Here is a 24,265-nt window from a genome sequence, read left to right as displayed (position 1 = left end):
AAGAAGAGGTTGAGATATATTATTTGAGGTCGATAAAGATAGAAGGGCAAGAGGGAAGAGTAAAGGCAGCCCTGGAAGAGGAAGAAGAGGGAGGAGGGTGGACGGGGATTTGGTCAGAACTGGAGCAGCAGAGTCAACCAACTCTGACGCCGACCGGGTGCGGATATCGATGACTCTTTCGCCTTCACTCCCCCCAGCCTCGACTCGGGAGATTTGTCGAACACAGCCGGACTTGGACAGTTTCTGGACACTTCCTTTCTATAATTATTCGTTCTACACCTCTTAATTCGGCGATTATTTCCAATAACCTCATGCTCATCTTCAAGCTGCCAGATTCCTCCTTTCGACCTGGGGTGACCATCCTGACTGTCTGACGCCGCTTTTTCTCGGCCTGGGCTTCTCTCACTTCTCCTTTGGTCCCCCATGCTCACACGGTCTCGATTGCAGCGGGCGACCGCCGATAGACATCGAAAGACATGTGGCTGGATTCCACTCTGCCAAACGTCTCAATAACCTGCCTCACGTTCATCAGGCTTAGCAAGGACTTTTGTGGGTTCTGGGGAGATTCGATCTGGAATTCCACCCCCATACCCGAAGTAAACCCGCAGGAGCGCGATATCGGTAAGGTTGAAGGGTGTGTTCATCGTCGGAAGTGTATGTGTAGAATTCCAAAGAGGGCAACCCTGTCTCCATCCAAACGTCTTTCATTTGATAGAAAGGAGACGAGAACATGAACACCCATCAAACCGTCCAAGGACCTCACCCTGCTCCTAGGTGCGGCTGCCCAGTGAGTTGGATTCGCTGTCCTTCTCGTGATGCAGTGCGGAGGATGACGGCCCAAACCAAAGAAAAAAAAATTCGGCGGCCAGCCAACCACCGCGACTGGATTTGCCAGCCACGCCACCCTGAAGTTTCACAACCCGCCCATCGTGAGAACGATCTGAGGTCAGGCTGGCTTTTTGGCGGAGGCAGCAGCACCCAACCACAGCACTGTGGAGGGAGGTTCTCTTCCTGGAGACTGTTATTCTCAGCCCGCTTGCATTTTTATCTCGTTCTTCACCATCATCAAGTCCCCGTTGGCGTGGAGGTGAAGAACCAAACCCAGGCTCCAGTTCTGGTTGCACACAGAACAAGAATGACAACTGGCTGTGGAACCAGCAGGCAGCGTCCTCAACCTGGCTTGTCCTTCATCCAATCGTTCGCGGTGCTGAGGAGCTGCTTTGCAGAACAGTCGACCTGAGTCAGCTTCCGGTTTGCGCCCATCTTGTTCGCCACTAAACTTTGTTGAACTTCGTAATCACAACAGTCATCAGAGCCACCACTCGAGGATGGTATTCCACCATAATTCCGTCCCTCCGACAGCCCACGGCTTTGCGGTCCAACCGGGAACATGAGGCCGTATTATCTCAGAGTTTGTATGACATGATATCGCCACAGCAGGCGCTTTGCAACTGTCTGTCCCTCCGACAGAGCCGAGCAAGGCAGGCTGAGCTCCAGAAGCAGGCAGGCGAAATCCTAAGAATAGCCTGAGGCGTCACTGCCACTGCACCGCTCTCGCAGTTGGAGTTCAAAAAGTTCCCTACTTTACCCGCACCCCATGCACATTGAGTCATGTCTCTCTTGTCCAATCACGTTCCACCTATTATTCCCTGCCCGCCGATCTGGGATGGCCTTCCCCAGGACGGGTCCATGGAACGACGAGGGACAAACTTTAAACGAGGATAAGTTAAGCATCAGAACGTCAACCTTGCTCAAGCAGAGTTGAGAGGATATTTAAAACGATAGTTGGACGAAGAGCACAACATCAAGGCGATGATGACCCAACGGAAGCCAGAAACTCAACACGAACTTAGAAGACCCGAATAAGAATAATTTGCGAAGAAACCCCTTCCAAGTTCAAGGTTCACCGGCGAATGTACCTGAATAGGACTAGTCTCCTTCCTGATAAGGAAGGTTTCTCTCCTGCCTGGGCAGGTGGCGGGGCCGGGCAACCTTGGAAAAGTGAGCTCAGTTCTTCATTCTTCAGCATAATATCACGTGATATTCCTTATGAAGATACACACCCATCTCTCCGACCTGCCCAGGGCGTTGGAGACGATCTGCATGTCATTTCCAGTAGAAAGAGAATTCGTACGTACATTACCACTATCCTTATGCCTGCATGACAAATATTTCTCCTCCCTCAAGCCAGGGTAAGCTCGTGATGCCTCGGCGACAACCCCAAGTGCCGGGAAGTATATATCTCGGATCACCAACGCAAAGGAAGATCGAGTACATTTCTAGGCAAAGGATATTCCAACTATAGAAGCTCTCAGGGATAATCAAGGGTTTCATCTCAATCCATCTCAATCTCCCTGGTTCTTTGGGATCTGGAGGACGCCTTTCCGGGTCCGAGTTGCCATACATTGTTTTGGCTTTGTTGAGAGGTATCTCTACGATGCCAAGAGGAACCTTCGGTAGTAAGAAGGGAAAAGGGAAACTAAAATTGGTGTATAGTTCGGACGAAGATATATATCTCGGATGCCAACCGACGAACTGGACCTCCATTAAATAGAATATCCAGCGCATGTAGAGCCACACAAAACCCATAGGGAGTACCCCCAAGGCCCTACCCGGGGTAAGAGCCTGTATGTACAAGTCCAGCAACGAAAATCCTCCTTCTAGTTGGGTATCTCCCATACAGACAGAACCGGAGCAAGCCGTTAAGCAGCAAAGAAATTGAAGACAGAGACATAGGATCCTCCAACCAAGTCCCAAGACATTATTAAGGTGGCTCAACTTCGAAGAATATACGCATTACCTCCCCAATCGCCCACCCACCCCTGTCGCCAGCGCAGCACTACTACCACCGGAAGCATTCGCCGTCGCATCGTGCACAACACACAGTAGATACTTTTTATCCGGCACCACGACAATCTCATGCTTCTTCGTCCGCAACCGGAGAAGCTTCACCTCGTCATCATCCTGCGCCTCAGAGCCCTCTCCTTCCTCGGCCCCATCCTCCCGACCTGTAGTACCGCCCCCCCCGGCATCCCCCAAACCACCTTCAAGCACGCTATTGGCATTCGAATCTGGAGACGCGCCGTCACCAACTGGGTGAGAAAGCGAGAGACCTAGATTTGACGCGCTGGATACGAAGGCGAAGATGTGTGCTGCTAGAGTTTCGGCTTGCGAGGGCTGGTACAGCTTTTGTTGCTGGGTTGTTGAGGATGAGGTGTGGATGTCATTGGCGGGAGAAGTGGCAGACGGTGGGGCAGCAGGGTTGTCTTCTGTTGCTGACGGAGCAGCCGTGGGAGTTGGAGAGGAGGTCTCGCTTCTTGTGCGTTTTGGGGGTGCTAGGAGGCCGGTGCTTTGGATGATTGAGCCGTCTTTTCGGGAGAGGATGAAGGTGGATTGGACGCCTGGGCGGGAGGTGAGGTGGGAGAGCAGCGCCGAGACATGCTGTGGGACTTGAGGGGACTAAGAGGAAGGTAGGTAGCGCCATTAGTGTACGTTCGTTTCAATGAGAGGGGATGCTCACCGTCATTGAGTTCGCCATCATTGGATTGTTGCGGGGAGAATGGATAAGGTAGTTAGGTGGTTTGGGGTGGCTCTGGAGATGTTGCGGCGATTGGAGATCCTCCTATAGCGTCAAATAAGGTCAGTTGGATCTCGCACTTGTGGTTTATGGTATCGGCCACACCAAGGTCGTTGAATTACGAAAGATTGAAGCTGCTTGCTTTGTTGTTGGGCCAGCAGTGATCAACCATCAGAACAAAATAGATGACTAAGCAGCTGGCTGGACATGGACTCTTCCCTGCGCTGATCATGAATGGCCACGGCTTGTTGTCTGCTCTTTCCGAGTACTGCGAGTACTTGGAATACCTGACCAGGTAATGCACTATTCATATCCGGTATCGGGGTAGACGAATCTTTTTGAAAAGTGAGGTCCTGCTAGTCTCCGGCCCGAGACTACGATCATTGAGGGTTTTTGATGTGGAGCGGTCTATGTACACGAAATACACGAAAACCAGAGAGTGAAAATGGAACAAAAGGTATCATCGAACAATTAAAGGGTAGGTATGGAGAGGAGCTATTAGGAGTAAAGTAAATGAGTGACGATAAGACCATAGGAAAATGTTAGATCGTCTGAGTGGTGGTTGTAATATCATGCCCTGCAATCGCATGAGGAACAGACGAGACGAAAACTTGAGCGAGGGCCAAACAAGAAACCGCGATCGTATAAGAATGGAGAAAACCTAGCCCATAATGCTGGACCGGTCCGATAGCCAGTCAAGGTCAAAGTCATGTATGGCTTCGAGATCCCTAACTTCAGCGCTATCCTCGCTATCGTAGCTGCCCTCTCCGAATGACTCGGGGCGCGCGAACCACCTGTCAGGGTGATAGGGCATTTTATCACTGCTACCTCTATCTTGCTCTGTATATTGTACCTCGGATGTGGACGTGTTGGTTATCGATGAGAGAGACCTGCCCGTTAGCGGAGGGGTTGTGTTTGTGGTCGAAGACGCTGCATGCACTCCTAATAGATTGGACAGATCCTGTTTGACTCCCACGTCTAGAGCTGCAAGGAGAGCAGCCTGAAGGATCTTGTTCTGGCGCTCGAGGTATTCAATGCGTCCTTCCAGCGACGAGGTTGGCTTGGATTCTGTAGTATAATAGCCATGAGGGTAATAGGTTTGATAGTCATGTGGAGTAGGATGCTCATGGACAGCAGACTCTGGACCATGTCTCCCGCGCCCCCGCCGCGTCGGTGGGCTCATGTCATCAGTACCCGTGCCTTTCTTTAGCTTCCGCCCTCTAGGTGGACTAGGCGCATCGATGATGATAGGTGCCGGTTTGGCTCGTCGCCGCCTCCCAGAAGACCTCTGCGGGGGGTTCCAACAGAAGCTCCCCGCTAGTCCTTCATCATCGGAAGATGGCAAGGGAGTTTCTGCTCGGTCGTCGTGCGAATTTGGCTCCATGGATGTCCTGCCACGCTTCGTTTCGACATCTTGAATGCTGTTCTTTCTCTGCACGCGGGTATTGCTGTTCGGGCCCGGACGTGAAAGATTCTCGTAGTTCTCGATTGCTGCAGCCATGGCGCTCTTCGGATTCATGCCGTAGCGTCGGTCTTGGGGGGTATGTCGTGGTGGAGCAGATGGAGGCGGAGACATGGGGATCGGCAAGGAAGGCCTAGGGGAAATCTTCCTCTGGTAGTGTCGATGAGCCCTAGGTTGAGATTGATCCCCCCTGTATGACGATGCTATGTGAACCTGCTGATTTTCGGTTGACTGGCTTTCGGTCTTTCCATGCTTACTCGAGATCTTCGTAGCGGCGAGATCCCTGAAGATCAACGAACGGACCTTATCTTCGCGACTCCTCGCTGCTTTCTCGGATGAATTCCGGCGAGGTTGAAGCAATCCGGTGGCTTCCGGGGCACCGCCTTGGGCCGCCACCACCTCACTGCCATCCGTTGTAAGCACTGGAAATGGGGAAGTACGGCCTGAGGATCTTTGGCTGTTGCCCGCGCTGTTGGGGGTGGACACATTGATACATGGGGCCACATTGGCGGGCGGTTCTAAGTCAGGTTGCGTTGAGTCGATCGGATCCGTTGGTCGGTGTATCAATAACCTTTGGGATTCTTGACCGTAAATTCGAGGAATCGGCTTGGGTACTTTGGGTAAGGGTCCTATCGGGGCAGGAACGGGAAAGGCATCAATAGCACCTGGAGGCAGGGACGAGGGGGGTCGGCTGTGTTTGACTTGTATAACCGCAGTTTCATCGCTTTCTGGAAAATTGTCTAAACGCCTTTCAGGGTCAGTGGGAGTATGTTGTTTGTCTTCGCGTGCGTCTGTGGCATCTTCGTGGATTCTGGGAAGACTGTTGGATGAGTTGACAGAGTCCCGGTTACCAGGCTCAAAAGGAGCGGCTAATGATGTAGGCTTTTGCGATCTAGGAGTTGGCGGAAGAGATTGAGTAGGGGTAGGAGAACGACAGATCGGAATGCGCAAAGCCCCTCTACTCGACATGCGTGGAGGCATCGTGTCAGGGAAGAGTTTCAGAACCGGCGTTGTAGGTGCTGAGACGCTCCTGGAACAGGTTGCCGAGCTGACCGTGGCCAGATTGGTGGTAGCAATGCTAGTAACCCCTTTTGGCCCCGGTTTATTGAGCGACTGGTTATTGGACTGTGTGGGATTAGTACATTTCACGATGCGTATGCTATCCAATAGAAAATACAAGCTCACATTTTGTTGGCCATTTGGGGTCTTCGACCGAGTCAGCCCATTGAGCTGGGGTCTGGACAGTTCATAGCTGCCTTTTTGCTCCGTATCCTCCGTCTTAGGTGGCGAAGTACTGGTACTCAACACGGGCAGTGCAACAGATCGTGGGATGTGCTCATGAACGGGCGTTGCAGTGGCAGTTGGTTCCGAAGCCTGTCCTGTTGGTGCTCGATATGGGGAGGGGTTCATGTTGTCAGCCTGGGAGGAGAAGTTCACAGCTGTCTCAACAAAGGATGCGAGATCACGCAGGTCAAGTGTTGACGGTTGACTACTTCCCTTCGACCCCGGAGCATTCCTAGACTCAAGTGGATTCTCTAACCACGGACGGCCGATGGACTCGACATCTCGCTTCGAGTTCGATTTGAAGCTCAGATCCGAGATGGTTTTGGAGAGAGAACCCGTTGAGGCGGCAGACTTCTTGTGTGCTGGCTTCCGGTAACGAGATTTTGGAAAATATCTCTCCTGTTGGAGCGCGCCCAGTTGACGAGTCGCATCGTCGGCTTTGACTTTAGGATCTGTTCCCTTCTTGTTGCGAATGGCCAGCTTGAGGCGCCTTTGCCCTGCTTTGAACATGTCGCGAGCGCCTGCCGAGTGCGGATGTTCCTCCGAGGATGCATTCACCTGAATATATCGAACAGTTTCAGTGACATTCTGGTTGCTTGTTCGGCTGCTGGATTTATCCGTGGGTTGTAAATCATCTGCCATTGACAGATACTGTTGGTACTTCGGCGCCAAGGCGGAGATCGTGTACTTTCGTTTGGAAGGTTGCGAATGAGGCCGGTAAGTTGGGATCGTTGGGGCCTCTGCAACGAGGCTGCCTTCCGGCTGGTTGCGCTCCCGCATGGGGTTTTGCAGCTCCATTCAGAGCACTGGTGTCATACGATATTGAGAGAGTGCAGAGGGGTGACAGGAGCTTGGTATCCAGTAATGCTCTTAGGGCTTTGCGTTTGTTCGAACCAAGTGATCTGAGACAATGTACGTAGCCTCATTGAATCCTGGGAAGAGACAGGAGGGTGGTTTGCAAGGGCCCGGTCAGGTCATAAGCATCATGTAACCAGCGAAAAAGCTCAAATGGGCATCAAACTTGAAAAAAAAAAAAAAAAGATGGAAGACCTGCCAATGCGTGTCGAGAAGGTCGGTATCTACAAAGAGCTAGCGCTTCGTAAAAGGTTTCGACCTTCGGAACCCACCAGGCTATCCAAGAGGAAAAGAAAAGAAGTTCTGAGAGAAGGGGAAGGTTCGTTCGAATTATTTAAGAAGGGCTGTCTGAAAATCGTGAGCTGTCAAAGACTTATTTCTCCGAACTGTCTTTTCGTCAAATTGACGCATGCTGGAGCGCAGAACTGATGAAACGTCAAATGAGGTCGATGGCTCGTTCTCGACAATGAAGAGACAGGGTGGGGACCAAAGAAGAGCCATCCATTCCTCCATGCGAGGATTTCAAGCCAGCGAAGCTGAAAGGAGGAGCAACACGCCAGAGCGCGTCGAGAGTCTGCATACATTGCACGGCCAGTGGATCTATTGACCGCCTAAAACGGAATTCAGCCTCGAAGTCGGCATGAAGGAAAAAGCAAAATTGAAGAAGAGAGACGTCGAGGGGTGATCCCGATCATTCTTGTCTCGGTTAGCAGTATGACCAGGATTTTGATGGCGCAAAGTCCCCAGAGAGATGCTTGATGGATGTCTTTGAACCATATTTGGTGTTTAGATTGCATGGCTTCTTCCTGTGGAGAGGTTGGAGATGTTTGGAGCAGGATTGCAGATTCTGGCATCAAAGACTGGCCATGCCGCTCGATCGTCCTATTATCGCTCTGATTCGAGATGATCTGGAGGAGATGATCAAGTTGATTCTCAAATTGTTGCCAGGCTGATGGAATGCCCCATAACTGAGACCCACGCAGGATTCGAAGAGAGGAGCTCGAAATGGCCATTGCGATTCGAATTCTGAGTCTTATTATTGGACACAGATACTCCATTGACAGTAGGAAGCCAGGGGATTGAAGCAGCGTTAGTGTTGTAGTTGTGCGACCTTTCCCTCACAGTCGTCCAGTGCCTTTTTCTTCAAGACATGGAGTCCCTGAATTTTGCAGAGGTAAGGGATATCAGGCACGAGGAGTGGTTTGGATCTTGTGGAGATCATAACAAAATCCCGCACCATCTTCTGTTCCTCCGCTGCGGTGCTGTTCCTGATTGTCGAAGCCCCATTTTTGGTAGTCTCGAAGGAGGCGAGACAAGCGATCCTCTGCGAGAAAACACAACGGCTCGAGCAGAGGAGGGATCATCAGTGGATCCGATCAAAAAGTGGGACCACAGCACGAAAGAACGGAAAGAACGGGGAACAAACCGAGAGACTGTGACTTCTGGGCTTTGGAGGAGTTGTGTGGCCGAGATCAGACCGGTCTGCCAGAGAGGAAAATGAGCAAACAACGGACGGACGCTGACACCAATGGGGAGAGCCGCAGATCAGGCGGGATCCTCGACAATGTGACAGATGCACAAACTGGAACAAACCTCGCGCAGTGGATCCGAGGATCATGGATGATGGCCTCAGAAGCAAAAAGCCATCAAATGGCGGAGTGGATCGAGGGGAATAGTCGGGACTCGAGAGAGAAGGGGGGGAAAGAGGAGGAGAGGTAGAAGTTGGATGCGGCTGTTGACAGGTCACACCGCTGGTGAAAGTTCAGGCTATTGATCTTGGAGCGAACAGCCCAGAGATAAGGTCAAGAAGGGTCAGGGAGACCGCTGATAGGACTGTATGAGGCCGTGGTTGACTCTTTCCTCGTCCGCCATCATCCAGAGTGTGAGCTGGCCTGATTGCCTGAAGGATCTTGACTTGTTGGTGCGGAGGAAGAGAAGAAGGGGAAGATATGCTGATGCTCTCCAAATTTCAGATCAAACTCCTCCGGAGTACGCCATCAATAATTGAGAATAGCGCAGATCATTTTACAGCCCCAATTCAACAATGGCTGGCCGAGAAGAATCGCGAAAATCGGCCTGGATCAATAATCGCCGACATGATGCAGTTCATCTGCCGCTGAATTCTTCCGCTCTCTCCAACACTCACTTTTCATCGACATGCTGCCGGGGAGCAATATTCCGCCCCAGAGCTGGGATACCTTGGTATGGGACCCCCGGAGAATTCCTTTCCAGAAGGAAGAATTTATTCTTTTTCTGTGTGGCTTTAGCCTGCGTCAAAACCTTGCCTCGAGAGTCGACTCGACAATACAGACTTCGTGCCCTTCAAATAGTATTCCTTTCGAGAGAATTACGCACGAAGGGGATGTGGTTTACTGTGATCAAAAAATGTGTCGGACCTACGGAGTGAAAACGTGGTGTGTAGAATTAGCGGCTCTAGATGCGCACACGATGAACTGCCCCTTGAGTTGTCCCGCCCAATGACTCCCGTAGACATGCAACAACGAACCCCAAAAGTAGATTCCCCAAACGCCAGAATATGCTCGTTGCTTATGTTTCGACGGCGATATATACAGCCGGTCTAGATCTCCAGATCCGGACGATGCTCGCGAAGTGAGGTAATACACATAACAAGAACGGAAAAGCGTCGGTATATCGAGCAGAAAGAGACCGTCTATCGTCGCTTCGGCCGAATGAAAGGATCGGCTTCTTTCTTCTTTCGCAAAGGAGGCGGCGGAGGGCGAACCCCGCTGCCTGGTCTTTGCGGTGGGCGAGGATGCTATGGGGGGCAGGCAGGTTAGTAGGTCATTGAAACGACTGCTCGACGGTTGGTGTTTCGAAACATACGTTTGTGGGACCGGAGCCGCTCTGTGGGCCACTCGGATATTTATTATTGTTTACTGGAGCGTACGCAGGCCCATCGCGTGAAGGCTTCACCAGGCTCTGGAACCAGTGTGAGTCGACCTGCAACTTGGCTTTCTGGGAATAGAGACACCATCAACTTACCTCCGTGCTTGGCGGCGGTACGTGAGCATCGATTTTGCGCCGTTGATTCTTTGGCCCCGTTTGTAGATTCTTCGGACCAGTCGGCGGCATACTCGGATCCGATTTGCGCGGTCTGGAAGCCTTGGACGCTTCAGAGCCGGGAGGTTCGGTGCGCTTGCGCTTCCCAAAGCCGTCAGTGTTTTCGGCTTTGGTTTTATCTGTGGTGACTTGAATAATAGGCACCTTGGGATCGTGGCCACCGAGTTGCTTATGCCGCTGTCGCTCCGCTCGCTGCTTTTGATTTCGGGAGTGAGCGAGTTCCTCCCGTGCAATCCGCGTTTTTTCATGCTTCGGCAAGGCCTGTGTCGAACGACAACTATTCGAGGTATGACCGAACTGCCCACATTCGGTACAACGTTCCGCGGTGCAGCTGAAACGTGTATGCCCAGCCTCCCCACATCTAAAGCAAGTGCCTCGTGCCATCTCTTTCGACTCCTCATTATCACAATTATGCGTCATGTGAGCGAAGCTCCCGCATAATCCGCAGTTGCGGGTCTCGTCCAAGCCATTAGCTCCCCCGGATGGCCCTTCGGGCATTGGGATTGGTGGTGTACCCTTTCCAGACGCTGTTGCGGAGAAGGCAGATTCAGAAGGTATGTTATCGAGAGATGCCGAGGATGGTCGAGAGATAGATGCAACTGATGCGGCGCTAGATGCTGCTGCAGACTCTGGTGCATCGGCGTCAGCCATTTCCACATTCTTGTAGCCAGTGAATTGGGGTTTCTGAAGAATCTTCAGAATTTCTCCATCGGTGTACAGGTTCCTCCGGCGAGCGTCTTTGATAAGGCTATTCCAGAACTCCCCTTGGACAAGTGACTGTGAATTACCGAGAACCCAGAGGGAGGATTTGGCACGGGTCAAACCGACGTTCATTCGGCGAATATCTGATAAGAAACCGATGCCTTTGTTAGACGCTCTGACGCAAGAAAAGATAATAACCTCACTTTCTCTACCCTGGAAAGCGTCCGTAGTGTTGAAGTCGATCATGTTAAAGATAGCGTTTCCATATTTGTTGGCGAATTGGCTCTTCAACTCGCGGAGTTGGCCCTTGTACGGTGTGATTATACCAATCTTGCCGCTAAAGTCGTAGTCCCGGAAATCGGCCAAAAGTCGCTCATAAAGCTGCATTGCAACTCTCAGCTCCGCCATGTTTATCAGGGAGTGGCCCTTTGCCGCGCTTTGATGTAAGCCTTGCACGTCAAAGAACCGATATGGGCTAAGCAGTTCGCTATTGTGCCAAGGGCGAGTACGAAGCCAACCCATGTTCGGGCCGTCCAGTAGCTTCCCATCATAGAACGCCGTCCGCGGAAACATGCTGATCTCTGGGTGCATTCGGTATTGGATATCCAGCAGATGGACATCTTTTGGATGGTTGGCCTGCATTCGGACAAACAAACTCTGCTCATATTGGTACTTTGACGCGACCTTCGACAAGACTGTAGGAGGCAACTGTTTTGGATCTCCGACAAGAATGCATTTAGAGCATCCATATTTGAGGGGAATGAGCGCGCTGAGCTCAATCGATTGAGCAGCCTCGTCAATGACAACAGTCTCAAATTCGATGCTCAGATTCTGAAACATCTCGTGGCCACTACCACTGAGGGTGGCGCAGATGACGTGCGCGCCGCCAATAATCTCTTGTTGAATCCGTCGCCGATTCAAATCCGCATCACGGGCGGCGGAATGATTCTTGTCTCTCGCGTTATCAATATGCTGACTTAATTGCGTCTTTTTCTTTTTCAATATATCAAATTCTCGCTCTAGCTCTTGCGGCACAGGAAGGCCTTGTGCCCTGCACTGGTCGAGTTTGGCGCGCGTCTCTTTGAATGCGGTGTCTGCTGCCTTGTGCTCCATGTATACTTTCTGTAAATCTGTTTCGCCACCTTCTTTGCGCGAAGTCTGGCTCAGTCTGGCATTCACAAGCTCGTCCAGGGTCACATCAAGGACGTTGGTGTTAATGGCGTCAGTTCGCCCCAAGCGAATAACCGACAGTTTCTCGTTGCGGCCGTGAATTGTTTTGACACCGTCTTTGAAGCGCATGACCAATTCGTCGACAGCGGCGTTACTCGGCGCACAGACAAGGAGCTTCTTCGAGGTAGTTGTCCTTCCTGGTGGCCGTGCATTGCCTGGAACCGTTGGCCGAGAGATCGAGACACCTTGGTCGCCGAGAACATTGGTCAAGAGGGCACCAACGAGTGCCACAATTGTCTTTGTTTTACCGGAGCCAGGAGGACCCTGGATTAGGGTGAAAGCATCATTGTCCAGTGCAGATTTGATAGCCTTTGCCTGAGCAGGATTGACACTGTAGTTATCCGCGAGGGGTTTGAGACTGGCATCTGAGTAATTAAGGATGGGAGAGGGCTTGGCTCTGATGATTTCATCGCAGAGATCGTAGTACTGAAGAGCCATGAGAGCGCCGAACTCACGCTCAAGTGGAGTTAAAGAAGTTATCTTCGCTCCCCAAATTGCCACACCAGGCGCCAGCGAATTGATGAAAGCACTGCCGGGGTTCACCCTGTAGGAAACCTCAACGTTGCCCTTTTTCCGGTTGATGCTAGCTATTCGGGCAAGGCAGTGAGGCGCTGAGGAATTAGTTGCTGGAGTCTTGGCTTTGGACAGTAGCACTATGTCTGCCTCGCCAATACCCAAGTCCTTGACTTCAGAGCCTGGCATAACTGTGCTCACTTCGACGAATGAATCGACCGAAAGACGTGTTGCAACTTTGATCTCGAAAGCTTTGAAAGAACCTTCTTCCTTGGCAGACTGAAAGCCTTGCCAGGCTTCAAGAATCAAAAGTGGTTCAAATGTTCTTTGATACTCGATCGGGTCTCGGAAGGCGTTGGAAACCAGGGTATAGTCGGTGCGCCCTGAGTTTGGTGGCAGGTCGCCGCTTGCGAAGAAGTCCCAAGCAAGGATGGTCCGGTGCAAAGACGATAATTCCGGAGCCAGTCGAGCCCGCATATCTTTCGCGGAGCGCACTTGCTTGATCTTCTTAACCGGACCTTGGATCTTCAATGACTTCTTCTTACTCTCCTCGTAAGCCTTTACTGCGTCCGGTTTTGAGCTTCCCTTCGCGCCGAAGAGCTCCCTATCAAGCTCGTCTTCGCTTTCGGATTCCGACTCCGAATCAGAAGAAACCATCATGCTATCAGCCGGCGAGTGGTCCTTGCCCCTTACCCCGAGTCCAATAATCGCGGAACCTTGCTGAGCAGTTTGTTCGGCAACGCCAAGTGCTGGGGCACTCTTCTTCAAGCGTGCTAACTCAGCTAGGTCGCGCTTCTTCTTAGCCTCTCTTTCCTTTTCACGCCTCTCGCGGAAGGCTTGGACTGTGAGATTCGGTTTCAACGAAGCCGGGGCCGGAGGCGGTTTGGAGGTGGTCGGAAGTGCCTTCGTAGGCCTCTCTGCCCGTTTCTTAGCTTCGGCCGTTGCAACCCTCTCCTTGTTCAACTCAACAGACCGGGAAAGTTGCAACAGAACATCATCCGAGACATCGGTCTCGTCAAATTCGTCTATTGCTCTCGAAGGACTCGGCGAGGATGAAGCCTCGGCTGGTTTAGCAAACGCTGTAATCATGCTCTGTTTCTTGAGAGTGGCTGTCGACGCAGTCACCACAGGTTTTTTATAATAGGCCTCCAGAGCCCTCACAAGTTCAGCCTTCTCCCGGGGGGTGAGGATAGTCTTTATAGTGGACTTGACTGCTACCCCTTCGATGAAGCTTAAAGCATCCTCTTTCAGCGTTGTCACACTGAGTTCGCCCAGGCGGCGAAGAACTTTGGAAACAATCCCAACTAAAGTCGCTGCAAGATATTCGTCTTTGAGCCGGAGCCATTTGACCATTCCACTCATCGTTGCTGTTGGGGATTTGAGAAAGTTTTCACGAGCAGTAGTCTCTTGTGTGGGATCCGCATCGATAACAGCACTTAGGAAGACTCCATATTGATCGAATAGGAGCTCAGCAAACTGTATACTGTCGCGGCAAAACTCCAACATCACAGCCTTGTCGTTTCCGCGTTGATGCCACGATTCTGTTTCATAAAATATTGTTGTCAAGGCTTGCCAGAGATACTCCCAAAGCTTTTGAAGGGAAAGTGTCTCTCTGCGATCGACAAGCTTGCGAGTTCTGAGCATCCCAGTCTGGCTGTCACAGAGAATATCCACGATATCCGTTCCGGTATGTATCATTCTCGGCGCTGAAGCAAAAGTCTTCATGTTTGATATTCGTCGGAACGACCAGCTGAGCCCGTACATCGTCGTGGTAAAGAACGATTGCAGCAGGTGGGAGATCGCATCTCTTCGAGCAGATTGACCGCTAACATTCTTAATGAGATCTACAGCAGCCTGGTATGTGTTGTGGTCAGCCGCGAATAGAGCGGATATGAGAGCGCTGCCAGTATCCTGGCTTTTAAAAAGGTCATCAAGGTGCTCCGGTTTGAAATCCGCAAGCCTTTCAATAATCTGGCAGGAAATGTGTGTTAGGTGGTCGTATATGGTGTTAAAATGTGCTTTCTCTGGGCTCGTCCCTCCTTTTGACGTAAACTTCTCCAGACCGACCAGCGGCAGAATACCAAGTAGAGCGGATTTCGAGAGAGCTAATTTGTCTTGATGTAGGTGGAGGATAACTGCATCCCATATAGACGAAGAGTACGTGCTCACACCATGTTGAAGAGAATTTTGCCTGAGAATTACCTCATAGTCGCTTTTCAAAGACTGGCACTCAAGAGCCAATGTATTACGGACCACATCCAGGCAGAGCGACTCTATCTCGCGCTGCCGCCCCTGTTCCACGGCGAAGTGTGGGGGCTTTAAGATTGTTTTGATGTACTCGCTCAAGACACCGAGGGTCTCTGATAGAACAACGCGACCTACTGATCCCCTTGATGATTCATGATCGGTGAAACTGCGAAGCGTCTGGAGTAGGCTGATCAGACCCACATGGAAGCAATGATACCTCGCCAAGTTTGGAAAGCGCGAATCTTGTAGTCGGTCGATAAGTTGGTAGACAAGGGATCGGCAGGCTGTGGGCTGATGGGCTCCTTTCAAGGATGACATGAACGGGCTGACCCATGATAACATATCTTTCATAGCGGACTTCTCGTATGGCTCGCCCTCCGTGGCCTGCATTAGGAAGGTGTCAAGCTGGGGATTGTAGAACACAAGCTCAATAATAGCCTGCGGCGAAATTGTCTGCATCGCATCCCAGAAATCCCCAGGAGCCTTCTCTAGGAATATCTGGACGGTATTCAGGTTGAAGCGCAGTCCGGGAGATTGGATAGCAAGGTGTTCAACAGAAAGACGGCACGGGTCGATCTCCAGGGCGCGTAGATTGTGCGTTACTTGCTCCTTATCCAATCTCTTGGTAATGAGTTGCATCCCACGCCAGAGTCGTTGGATCACAGCTAGCTGCGTCGGTTGCTGCGATGCGGTCCTTAAAGCGTCAAGTAGTCCCTCTTTGATTGCCCAGTCAAATTCTGTCGTCGTAGGTGGCCGCTGGTAGCGCATCCATGAGTGGATAGCCCAGTAACTGCGACTCTGGTTCGAATCGAAAAGAAAGCGGGTGACAGCAGGAATATAATCCGAGACTTTGAGGGTTCGTTTTGTCTGTATTAGCCTAAACGGCTCGTCGAAATGCTCCGTCAGCAACGCGTCGTTGCGCAGCATAGCATCGCAACTGAGAGTTTCGAAGATTGATAATAACGAGGCTCTGTCCAGCACATGCAATCCAATCTGCTCCGGAGGCACCTCTTTCAATTTGGCCGTGGCGGTGCTCAGATTCCTTGTTATCCGCTTAATGTCCCACTCGTCGAGCATGTGAGAAAACTTTTCGATATCCTCATCATCGTAGGTCTCCCCAAGATGCTCCATGAGCCAGACCTTTCCCATGTAGTATTGTTTAATGCAAAGGTCGCACTTCTCCAATGTGTCGTCAATTCTTTGCCAAATCCATTTCTGCAGCTCTTCGACCTCCTCTTCGTTGTAGGCTAGAATTCGCATGCAAGAGAGAAACTTCTCCCTGCGGCTTTCCGACTCCGCCACCAACTCTTTAACACTTTTCCCCGAGTCATCCAGCTCGTTCTCGTCTTCGTATCGTGCGTGGTCATCGTCATGCTGTCGCGGACAGAGGATGTGGACTTCGATCGGGAGGGCCTGAAGCTCCCTGTAAGGAGAAGACTGTTCAGAATCAAGATGGACGACGAGAAGGGGGGAAAGCCAAAAGCGCGTGCTCGATCCTTACGCGACAATATTCATGAATTCCATGGCTACCAGACAATAACCCTGGAGTGATATGTTCCACAGGCGAGAGAAGGTCACACCACATTCCTCCGGCGACAAGATAAGGTATAAAGCTGGTTCCAGTAAACTGGGTCGAAGGACCCAACTGAAGAGAGGTAAAGCAGGATTTACTAGGAGAGAAGCTTAGATGACCGCTGAGTACTCTGAAGTTGCTGCGGTAGGCGCTGAGGAAATCCAGAGTATACCACCGGATAAACGGGGTGGGATTAAGACCGACGTAGGCGACCAGGTTGGAGAGTTAGAGGCTCAGCGAGCCAGAAGTGGTCCACCTCTTAAGTGTTACGAGGAATGATTCAAGTGTGGGATTCGACTGAAGAAAGAAAATAATCGCTGGTATTGGTGCCAGTTGACTGTTGGACATTGAACGGAAGGCGGTGAGACACGCGCAGAGCCACTTTTACGCGCAGACGCGCCACCTCCAGGCTCGCCGGTTCTCCATCCCTCCCCGGGAGGGAAAAGATATCACACCGGGGTGTCCTTCAGAGGCTTCCGTTACTATCTACATTAAATCAGCCCCTGTACACTTTACCAGAGAATATAAACCCCTTCTCGACGTACACCTCTCTAATCCAGACATGGAACATCTCACTCTCGTTCGAAAACTATGTATAGGAAAGGAAATTTATGAAAAACCAGCAAGGGGTAGAAGCCCAAGCCGAAGATGCACTCGCAAATGCTTTTATACAGTGAAAAGAAAGGCGAAAGGAAATTCAATCAGGCTGTAGGCTACAAAAACAATGGAAAAAAAAGAGAATAGAGACGGAGTAAGGCGCAACAAGGAATGCTGTGGAGTCGGAATGACAGGTATAAGGAAATGTAAAGTTGCACCCAACCGCCCATATGTGTATACCGAACGCCTTCTATTGGGGAATCGACAATCAGACCGAAAAACAAGGGCAAAAGACATCGGAAGCAGAAGACTACTCGTTGAACAAAGATAAGAAACAGATCAGAATTCATTGGGGAAAAAAAACCCCTCCCGACAGGGAGCCGTCAAACACATTATGTTAGTATATGCATAGTCGATGTTGATTTAGGCGCGATATGAAGGAGGGTCATGCGGGCTCCTTAGCGGGCTATGGGGACTTTGAGGCCGATGAGCCCCGGTTGTCAAGTGCGATTCAACACGCGCGAGGTTGTTGGTGGAGGGGAGGCCATCCGCTGTGTCGAAGCTCCGGCGGCCTTTGTCGAAAGAGTGTCGCGTCCTCTCGGCTGAGGATCGCACGTAGTCGACTGCCTGGGGATGGGGATATTGGGTGGTGTCGAGACTAGATGCATAGGTGGTTCCATTACTACCATTCTGGCCACGCTGATTATGCGTACGAACCGTCGGGGCAACGGACTCCGCATATATCTGCTGATCATCTGAGAACGGATTCTGTCTCGTACCAGGATTGATTGGCTTCCCCAAGTCCGAAGAGGCTGCCGAATCATTGGCAGATCCACCAGTCTTGGGTACAAACGTTTCGTGTTGATCCAGGTATTTGAACTTCCCTTGAATGACTTGTTCGCGGATGATGTCAACGTCAAGCGGGAAGAAAACCTTCTGGAAGGCCTTGATCGTAAACCGCGGAAGGAGGCATATCATAACTGTCACAAGAAGAACGACCCAGAACGACAGGGCTCCGTACGTCTGGGCAGCAGATTTGTAGAATTGCGCTGACGTGATGACAGAGGAGTAGACCCCGGTCCAGAAGAAGATAAGTAACGAACTGATCACGTTGATCAATACCGTCAACCAGTCCCACCTATAGGTATTCATGATGATGTAGGTATTGCTGGCAATAACGGCGCAAGTGGCAACAAGGATACCCATCCGGTTTCGATCGCTAACATCCTTCCCACTGGCATGCACGAAGTTGGCTGGCTCATACAACTGATATGGCAGGTAGAAACATATCACGGACTGATAGAAGCCGTCAAGCATATACAGCCTACCACCAGTCAGTTCAACAACGACAATGATGGACCATGAAGCCTCATACCAAAACTTTGTTTGAGACCATTCAAGCCTCTCAATTCCCCTTTTATACAGCTGTGGAACGGCTAGCGACACTTTATCATCGACGTCTTGATCAAAGATACCCATCAGGATGACGGGCAGCGACGTAAATGCAACGTTTACCAAAACGATGTAGGTATAATCGAAGAGATAAGAGCCATCAAAGTCATTGTAGATCGAGTACCAGAAAAGTGCGAAAGTCCAGACCAAGTTCTGTTCAAGATTGTCAGCCAAAAACCTAGACCAAGAATCGATAGTTTGCTTGCCTTGTAGAAGAAGTTGGCGGTTGTTTCTCCCAGGCGTCGGTACGAATATCGTCCATGAACGAGTACAAGACGCTGTAAGAATCGGAATTGCCCAATGGCATAATCTGCCGACATGGCAGCTTGCCGTCCCTCTTCTCCGATAATTCCGACGCCAACATCAGCGGCTTGAATCATGGCAACATCATTTGCACCATCACCAATAGAAAGTGCCATGATGTTCAAGCCCTCTTTCACAAGTCGTACGACTGCGGCTTTCTGGGCAGGGCTAACACGACAGCAAAGAACAGACTTGCATTGCTTGCAAAGAAGCAAAAACCTCTGCTTCAATTCACCCGTAAGCATTAACTTGAGGGTTTCTCCGTCAATCACGACGGCATGGGTAGCTTTAGGTGGTGTATGGTCCTTCCGCGCAGCGAGAAGCTCTTTGTCAGATCCTGTAAGTCCAAACTTCTGCAGGCGGTCGTCCAATTCCCGAGATGCTTGTTGGGGCTGATCCGCAGGTATGTTGAGAACGATCAGTTCCATTTCGTTGGTTAGAAGGTTGCATGAGAAACCGATATTAATAGCAGTCTCCACCTTATCACCAGTAAGAACCCATAGTTTGATGCCAGCTTCGGCCAACAGAGATATCGTATCCGGAACCCCATCTTGCAACTTGTCTTCGATAGCCGTGCCGCCAATGAGCATGAGTTCTTGCTCTATAGCGCTAGCAACATTTTCGAGCTTCTCTTCACGATCCGTGATTGACGCTGCCGCGATGTCATGCTCCTTACTCCAGGTCCGATACTCCTCCTCAGAAAGCTGTCGTTCTGCCACGCAAAGGGTTCGTAGACCTTCACGGGCAAACATCTCTAGGTGTTGTGCTGTTTCTCGACGCAGCTCCTGTTGCTTTCCCGGCGCCAAACGTGAATAGATAATACTGTCCGCGCCCTTGCAAAAGAGCCTTATGCTGCCATCAGGCATGCGGACAATGGCACTCATTCGTTTCCTGGTTGAATTGAACTCTAGTGTATTCAGGACAGTGTAGGTCCGCTCTTCACCCATAACATTCAACATGAGGTCATCACCGGATCTTCCAAGAAGAGTGAAACCGCAGTCGCGTGCCGTACCAACTAGAGCTGCCTCATCCGGCGACTGTGCCCTGAACTCAATTTGTGGAGGGTCGCCAGGTGTGTGCTCGGTTATGACCGAGTGGCACAAAGCAAGGGCAAGCATGAACTGCTCAGTAGCCTGTTTTTGGGCAGCACCAGACCGGCCACTCATATCCGCAACATAGTCTGATGATACGAAGGTGAGGTTCTCGTCGCGCAAATAGGGATTGTCATGTCTCTTTCGAAGCATCTCTACCATCCTGGTCGTGTCCATAGCTATCCTTTCACGAGCTCTCGCGGCTTCGGCATCGGCATCACCACCTTCTCGACGTATCATACCAATCTGGGCTTCAGTGAACGCTTCACCGTATGAAATCCCGTTGACGGTGCACTTCTTGAAGTCCATGACATTCTGCGTTAGGGTACCGGTCTTATCGGAGAAAATATATTCAATCTGCCCAACATCATCAGATATGTTCCACGTTTTTGGTACGCAAGCAATTCCCAGCTTCTCGTAATACATGAAGACGTCGCTGTGGATAAAAATGGCCTGGGCTGTGCGGACAATTTCGAGAGAGATGTAGAGCGAAATCGGGACCAAGTTCTGAAACAAGATCAAAGCAACCCAGAACGTAATGATGCCGGTAATTGCAGGGGAGCTGCCGTAAGCCTTCTCGAAATAATTGAGAGACCCATCATTGGATGCCCACGCAACACCGTTGACGATGCCCGAGACGAGGCACATAGCGAACAGGATGACGAAGTTGTAGATCACGTTCCAGTTGAGATCCTTTGCCAGCTGAGGTCTCTTACTGGGAGTCTCGCCGGAGTTGAGCATGATCTTGGTCTCAACTCCAGTGAAAATAACGACACCCAGAACCCATTCGGTATTACGGAGAGAACAGCCACGCAATAGCAGATTGTTGATTGTGATCGGCTCCACCATCTCCTTGCGGGGGGCGTCGGGATATTCAGGATCGCGCTGGTCCCAGCGCAGGGCGCCGTTGTAAGCGTAGAGGTTGGGGAGGGGAGCTTCGCTCTCAATTATAAACTCGGCCCTCTCGCAATCGCGGGCGTGTCGAACTTGTCGGCCACAATTGAGGGCCTGGCGGACTTTCAGGTTGGTTTCTCCGTCCAGACTCTTTGTTTCCACATAGCAAGCACCATCTTGGTCAGATGTTGATAGGATCACAACATCTGCAGGAATAGGCTCACCACTGTACAGCCGAACAAAATCACCAACCTGTAGGCTCTTCCAGTAGTCGCGCTTAAACCGGGCTTTTCCAACTACCTGCTTTGTCGTGTCCACCACGCTTCCAGCTTTCCTTGGGAAACTTGCCGAGCCCTCGGACGGGGCCATACTATCACGAGCGGCAATATCTGGGTGCAGAAATTGGTTCTGATCACGGCTCGCGAGAGGCCAATCAGACCGCGCATCAGGAACCGGGGATGGGACAGGCGTCATTTGAATGGCATCGTCCATTCCGCGGTCACCTTCTTGTGATTCCACAGATGTCCTTGGTGAAATAGTCGTTAAGAAAGACGCGCGCCGCTCAATATCAGCTGGTTGTGAGTTCTTCTTGTTCTTCCGGACCAAGTCTCTAAGCTTCCGATATGTCCATATGGTTCCTCGCGTACAAGCTTTTTTGAACCGCCGCCACAGGGAAACGTTATCTTCAGCTGAGTTTACATTTGTCCAGTCGACAAGCCGATACACCGGAGAATTGTTTAATTCATTGTCAAGTACCGTCCTCGACCAGTCCTCAATAGCATCTTTTATGGCCGTAAGAACGATGATGACTATCAAAGGGACCGTATTGAGGGCAGGATTATCAACGCCGAATAGAGGGAAGAACTAGTATGAAAATACGTATCAGCTTTGACGAGTTCTAACGCAGAAATACAATAGGGTAGGCTTACACCGAGGATGATGATGAAGAGAAAGTAGATATTCGCAATGTTTTGGAACTGGAACCACAAATTCTTCGGCACAAAGGTAATTGGCGTGTACTTCGCTGTGCGGACCTTATTTCGAGGGTAAGTGGCCAAAGGATGACCGTCTTCGTCCCTTTCTGACTCGGGAAGCGGGATGTTTACATAGACCGTCCTGTTTCCCGCCGCATTCGCGGGTGGACCGGGCGGCGTTCCGGCTGTCGAGTTGGCGGCAGCAGACCTTCGCCTCTCTTCTCTCATTTCCATGCGCTTGTGAAAACGATCCATAATCGAAACGCGCTTCCGCGTTCCTCCGGCGCTCGTGGCTCGTTGCGTCGCCCATCGTTGGCGATTTGTTGGCAAAGAGACAATGCTATCCACCGAGCGAAGTGGGGGCACAGGCTCATCGCTATCTGGGTTGAAATTGCTTGAAGCCATGGTCAATTAAGGCTCGCCCCGAAAGGCCATAAAACCGGGCGCTATATCGTATAAAAAATTGAGGAGCCTTCGCTCCGGCGAGCCCGACTCTGCAGCCAGTCCGCCAATCCGCCCGTGGTCCGAATCGCGCGGTTGAGCGTGAATTGAGAGAGCGTCGAATAATATATCAGAGGATTCGCAACCTGCAGAAGGCGATCGAGTGGCACGTCAGGACGAGGATTGGAGACCAGATGGCAGGCACAACACGAGGTAAGAGTTGGCTTGAAGGGAAAAGTGAAGAACGAACGAAGAAAATTAGACACCAGCAGCCATCAGTATGCTAAATGAGAGTTACATAGAAGACAAAGGTATCGAGAGGAACAATCCTCATGCACTTGGAGGACCTGGAGGGGAGTGTCGAAGACAGAGAGCAGGAACCGTTCAGGACGGCATTTTCGGAGAGTCGGAGGGCTCGCTGGCGATCACTCCTCGAAGGCGCGGGAACAGGAACGAAGTATTACCAATTCGATACGCGGCTGATGTCCCGTGCTTCTTGGCCAGCACAGCCGGGATTACGGTAACCTTACTCCGCCCTTCTCGTATCAGGAGGACGACATACGAGAATCATGCGTCCGAGGTTGGTCGTATCCTCCCCCCAAAACCAATTATAAAGTATGTATCTTTAATCTCACAGCAAAAGCGACTCCAGGGCTCTGTTCAATCGTTTCTGAATAGGTTTCGTGGCACCTTTTCGAGTCTCAACCCGACCTGCTCATCGATGTGAATGCAACTGTGGTACCCCATTGCCAGCACCCTTTCCACGACCTTCCGGTAATTTATGATGGTTCCCTTTCGTAAAGTACATACCAGGATTTCCCACGAGGAACCTCCAGCCTCACTGGAAACAGGAATGTCAGCCCGAGGCAGATGGGGTCCAGACGAAATTCTTGAAGAAATGTGGCGATGGCCATGCTCTGCAATGCCGGTACCAGCATCAGAGTCTTGCGCTGGATCCAAAAGTTGGCGGCTGTTGCCAAGGATGTCACCCAAGTCTGAAGATTTTAATTCAGCAACGGCTCCTCACCCGAGCTTTGGGAGGCTCTCCCGCACGGAACAAGTTCGGGCTTGCATCAATCTCCATCCACCTTGAGTAGCCCGTCGTCCGTCTTCGGAGGCGAGACGGAGGACACGGTGTTCCATCGCAAAGGCTTGTCTTTCGTCTCGTCTGTGTTGAAATTAAAACATGCCGCTATGTCGTCGTCACGCCTGGAGAAGGGACATTCGGCTGAAACCGCCTTGACCTCGTCTGGGATAGTGATGGGACACCCTGGTTGGTGACGCGAGCCGCTCCACCTATCGTTGGGAACCCTGCGATCACACAGCCCTGGTTGGCGCAACTTTACTCTCTTGAGGACAACCTCTTGAAAGGAAACGGAGGATGGGCAAGGACAGAATACGAGGATTGCATCGAGACGCGCAAGGACAGAGGACACGCCGAAGGAATCCTGTCTCAAACCCTTCCGCCTCATGATCGGTTGGTTCTCCATAGACCCCATCCCAATGCCCAAGTGATCCATCCCCCTTTTTATCATTTTCGAAGTTCTTCCCCTTCTTGGCTTCCGATTTTACACCTACCAGCGTTCCGACCGTGTTTAGTGTGTCTCCATTCAACGCCTTCACTCAGTCAATCGTGATTTTACCTCTTTCAATAATGAGAGCTGATCCTGATCAGAAGCTGTCAACCCGAAACCGTTTCGATTCACTTGGCTCTGCAATGTGCGTCGCTCGGTCAGCGGTGTCAGGAGAAGAACACCGTCCCAGCCGATGGGGCCGATTTGGTCCTCACGGTTGTCTTTGCAAAACTCAGCCCAGAAGCATAATGCTATGTTTAGATCAGGCGCAGCCGCAACGGAAACGACGCCATTGGAAATTTTGGGACAAGGAGATCAGGAATCATGGGTGGAGAATGGTGGTGCATGCTAAAGGAGGGATCGACGTTTGGGAGGGGCCGAAGTGTTCGGTTGAGGTCCCGCAACGCTGTTCCTG

General features: G+C 51.2%; 4 protein-coding genes across 4 annotated transcripts; all 4 read right to left on the bottom strand.

The window, feature by feature from the left end:
• Positions 1-2,480: 2,480 nt before the first annotated feature.
• On the bottom strand, positions 2,481-3,889 carry BJX67DRAFT_166012 (uncharacterized protein). Its single transcript, XM_071025006.1, has 2 exons — positions 3,521-3,889; positions 2,481-3,459 (listed from the first exon to the last, which is right to left on the bottom strand). The coding sequence occupies exons 1-2, from the start codon at positions 3,539-3,541 to the stop codon at positions 2,797-2,799; spliced, it is 684 nt and encodes a 227-aa protein (XP_070890549.1). The 5' UTR covers positions 3,542-3,889; the 3' UTR covers positions 2,481-2,796.
• BJX67DRAFT_165981 (uncharacterized protein) lies at positions 3,847-7,312 on the bottom strand. Its single transcript, XM_071025003.1, has 2 exons — positions 6,225-7,312; positions 3,847-6,164 (listed from the first exon to the last, which is right to left on the bottom strand). Exons 1-2 carry the CDS (start codon positions 7,119-7,121, stop codon positions 4,239-4,241), a joined length of 2,823 nt encoding a protein of 940 aa, XP_070890548.1. The 5' UTR covers positions 7,122-7,312; the 3' UTR covers positions 3,847-4,238.
• A 2,405-nt stretch (positions 7,313-9,717) lies between these two features.
• Positions 9,718-16,861, bottom strand: BJX67DRAFT_165893 (putative tRNA-splicing endonuclease). The gene is made up of 4 exons (XM_071025000.1): positions 16,453-16,861; positions 10,182-16,374; positions 10,023-10,118; positions 9,718-9,954 (listed from the first exon to the last, which is right to left on the bottom strand). The coding sequence occupies exons 1-4, from the start codon at positions 16,473-16,475 to the stop codon at positions 9,850-9,852; spliced, it is 6,417 nt and encodes a 2,138-aa protein (XP_070890547.1). The 5' UTR covers positions 16,476-16,861; the 3' UTR covers positions 9,718-9,849.
• Positions 16,852-22,690, bottom strand: BJX67DRAFT_342623 (uncharacterized protein). The gene is made up of 4 exons (XM_071028043.1): positions 21,791-22,690; positions 18,780-21,725; positions 18,497-18,726; positions 16,852-18,445 (listed from the first exon to the last, which is right to left on the bottom strand). The coding sequence occupies exons 1-4, from the start codon at positions 22,238-22,240 to the stop codon at positions 17,545-17,547; spliced, it is 4,527 nt and encodes a 1,508-aa protein (XP_070890546.1). The 5' UTR covers positions 22,241-22,690; the 3' UTR covers positions 16,852-17,544.
• Between the last annotated feature and the right edge of the window lie 1,575 nt (positions 22,691-24,265).

The sequence above is a fragment of the Aspergillus lucknowensis genome (assembly GCF_044049455.1).
Source record: "Aspergillus lucknowensis strain CBS 449.75 chromosome Unknown BJX67scaffold_3, whole genome shotgun sequence".
Classification (NCBI taxonomy): domain Eukaryota; kingdom Fungi; phylum Ascomycota; class Eurotiomycetes; order Eurotiales; family Aspergillaceae; genus Aspergillus; species Aspergillus lucknowensis.
Note: the sequence above shows the minus strand (reverse complement) of the source record. Positions and strands in the feature narration are given on the sequence as shown.

What these genes read in the sequence shown, in the direction of transcription:
- BJX67DRAFT_165981 (XM_071025003.1), bottom strand. Translation starts at nt 7,121, where the DNA reads ATGGAGCTGCAAAACCCCATGCGGGAGCGCAACCAGCCGGAAGGCAGC. An exon ending in CCCCAAATGGCCAACAAAAT is followed by an intron (nt 6,165 to 6,224) that starts GTGAGCTTGTAT and finishes AATCCCACACAG; the next exon opens with TCCAATAACCAGTCGCTCAA.
- BJX67DRAFT_165893 (XM_071025000.1), bottom strand. Translation starts at nt 16,475, where the DNA reads ATGGAATTCATGAATATTGTCGC. An exon ending in GAATTCATGAATATTGTCGC is followed by an intron (nt 16,375 to 16,452) that starts GTAAGGATCGAG and finishes TTCTCCTTACAG; the next exon opens with GGAGCTTCAGGCCCTCCCGA. An exon ending in GCGGCTCCGGTCCCACAAAC is followed by an intron (nt 9,955 to 10,022) that starts GTATGTTTCGAA and finishes TGCCCCCCATAG; the next exon opens with CATCCTCGCCCACCGCAAAG.
- BJX67DRAFT_342623 (XM_071028043.1), bottom strand. Translation starts at nt 22,240, where the DNA reads ATGGCTTCAAGCAATTTCAACCCAGATAGCGATGAGCCTGTGCCCCCA. An exon ending in TCTTCATCATCATCCTCGGT is followed by an intron (nt 21,726 to 21,790) that starts GTAAGCCTACCC and finishes TTTTCATACTAG; the next exon opens with TTCTTCCCTCTATTCGGCGT. An exon ending in CCGCCAACTTCTTCTACAAG is followed by an intron (nt 18,727 to 18,779) that starts GCAAGCAAACTA and finishes AATCTTGAACAG; the next exon opens with AACTTGGTCTGGACTTTCGC.
- BJX67DRAFT_166012 (XM_071025006.1), bottom strand. Translation starts at nt 3,541, where the DNA reads ATGATGGCGAACTCAATGACG. An exon ending in TGATGGCGAACTCAATGACG is followed by an intron (nt 3,460 to 3,520) that starts GTGAGCATCCCC and finishes CCTTCCTCTTAG; the next exon opens with TCCCCTCAAGTCCCACAGCA.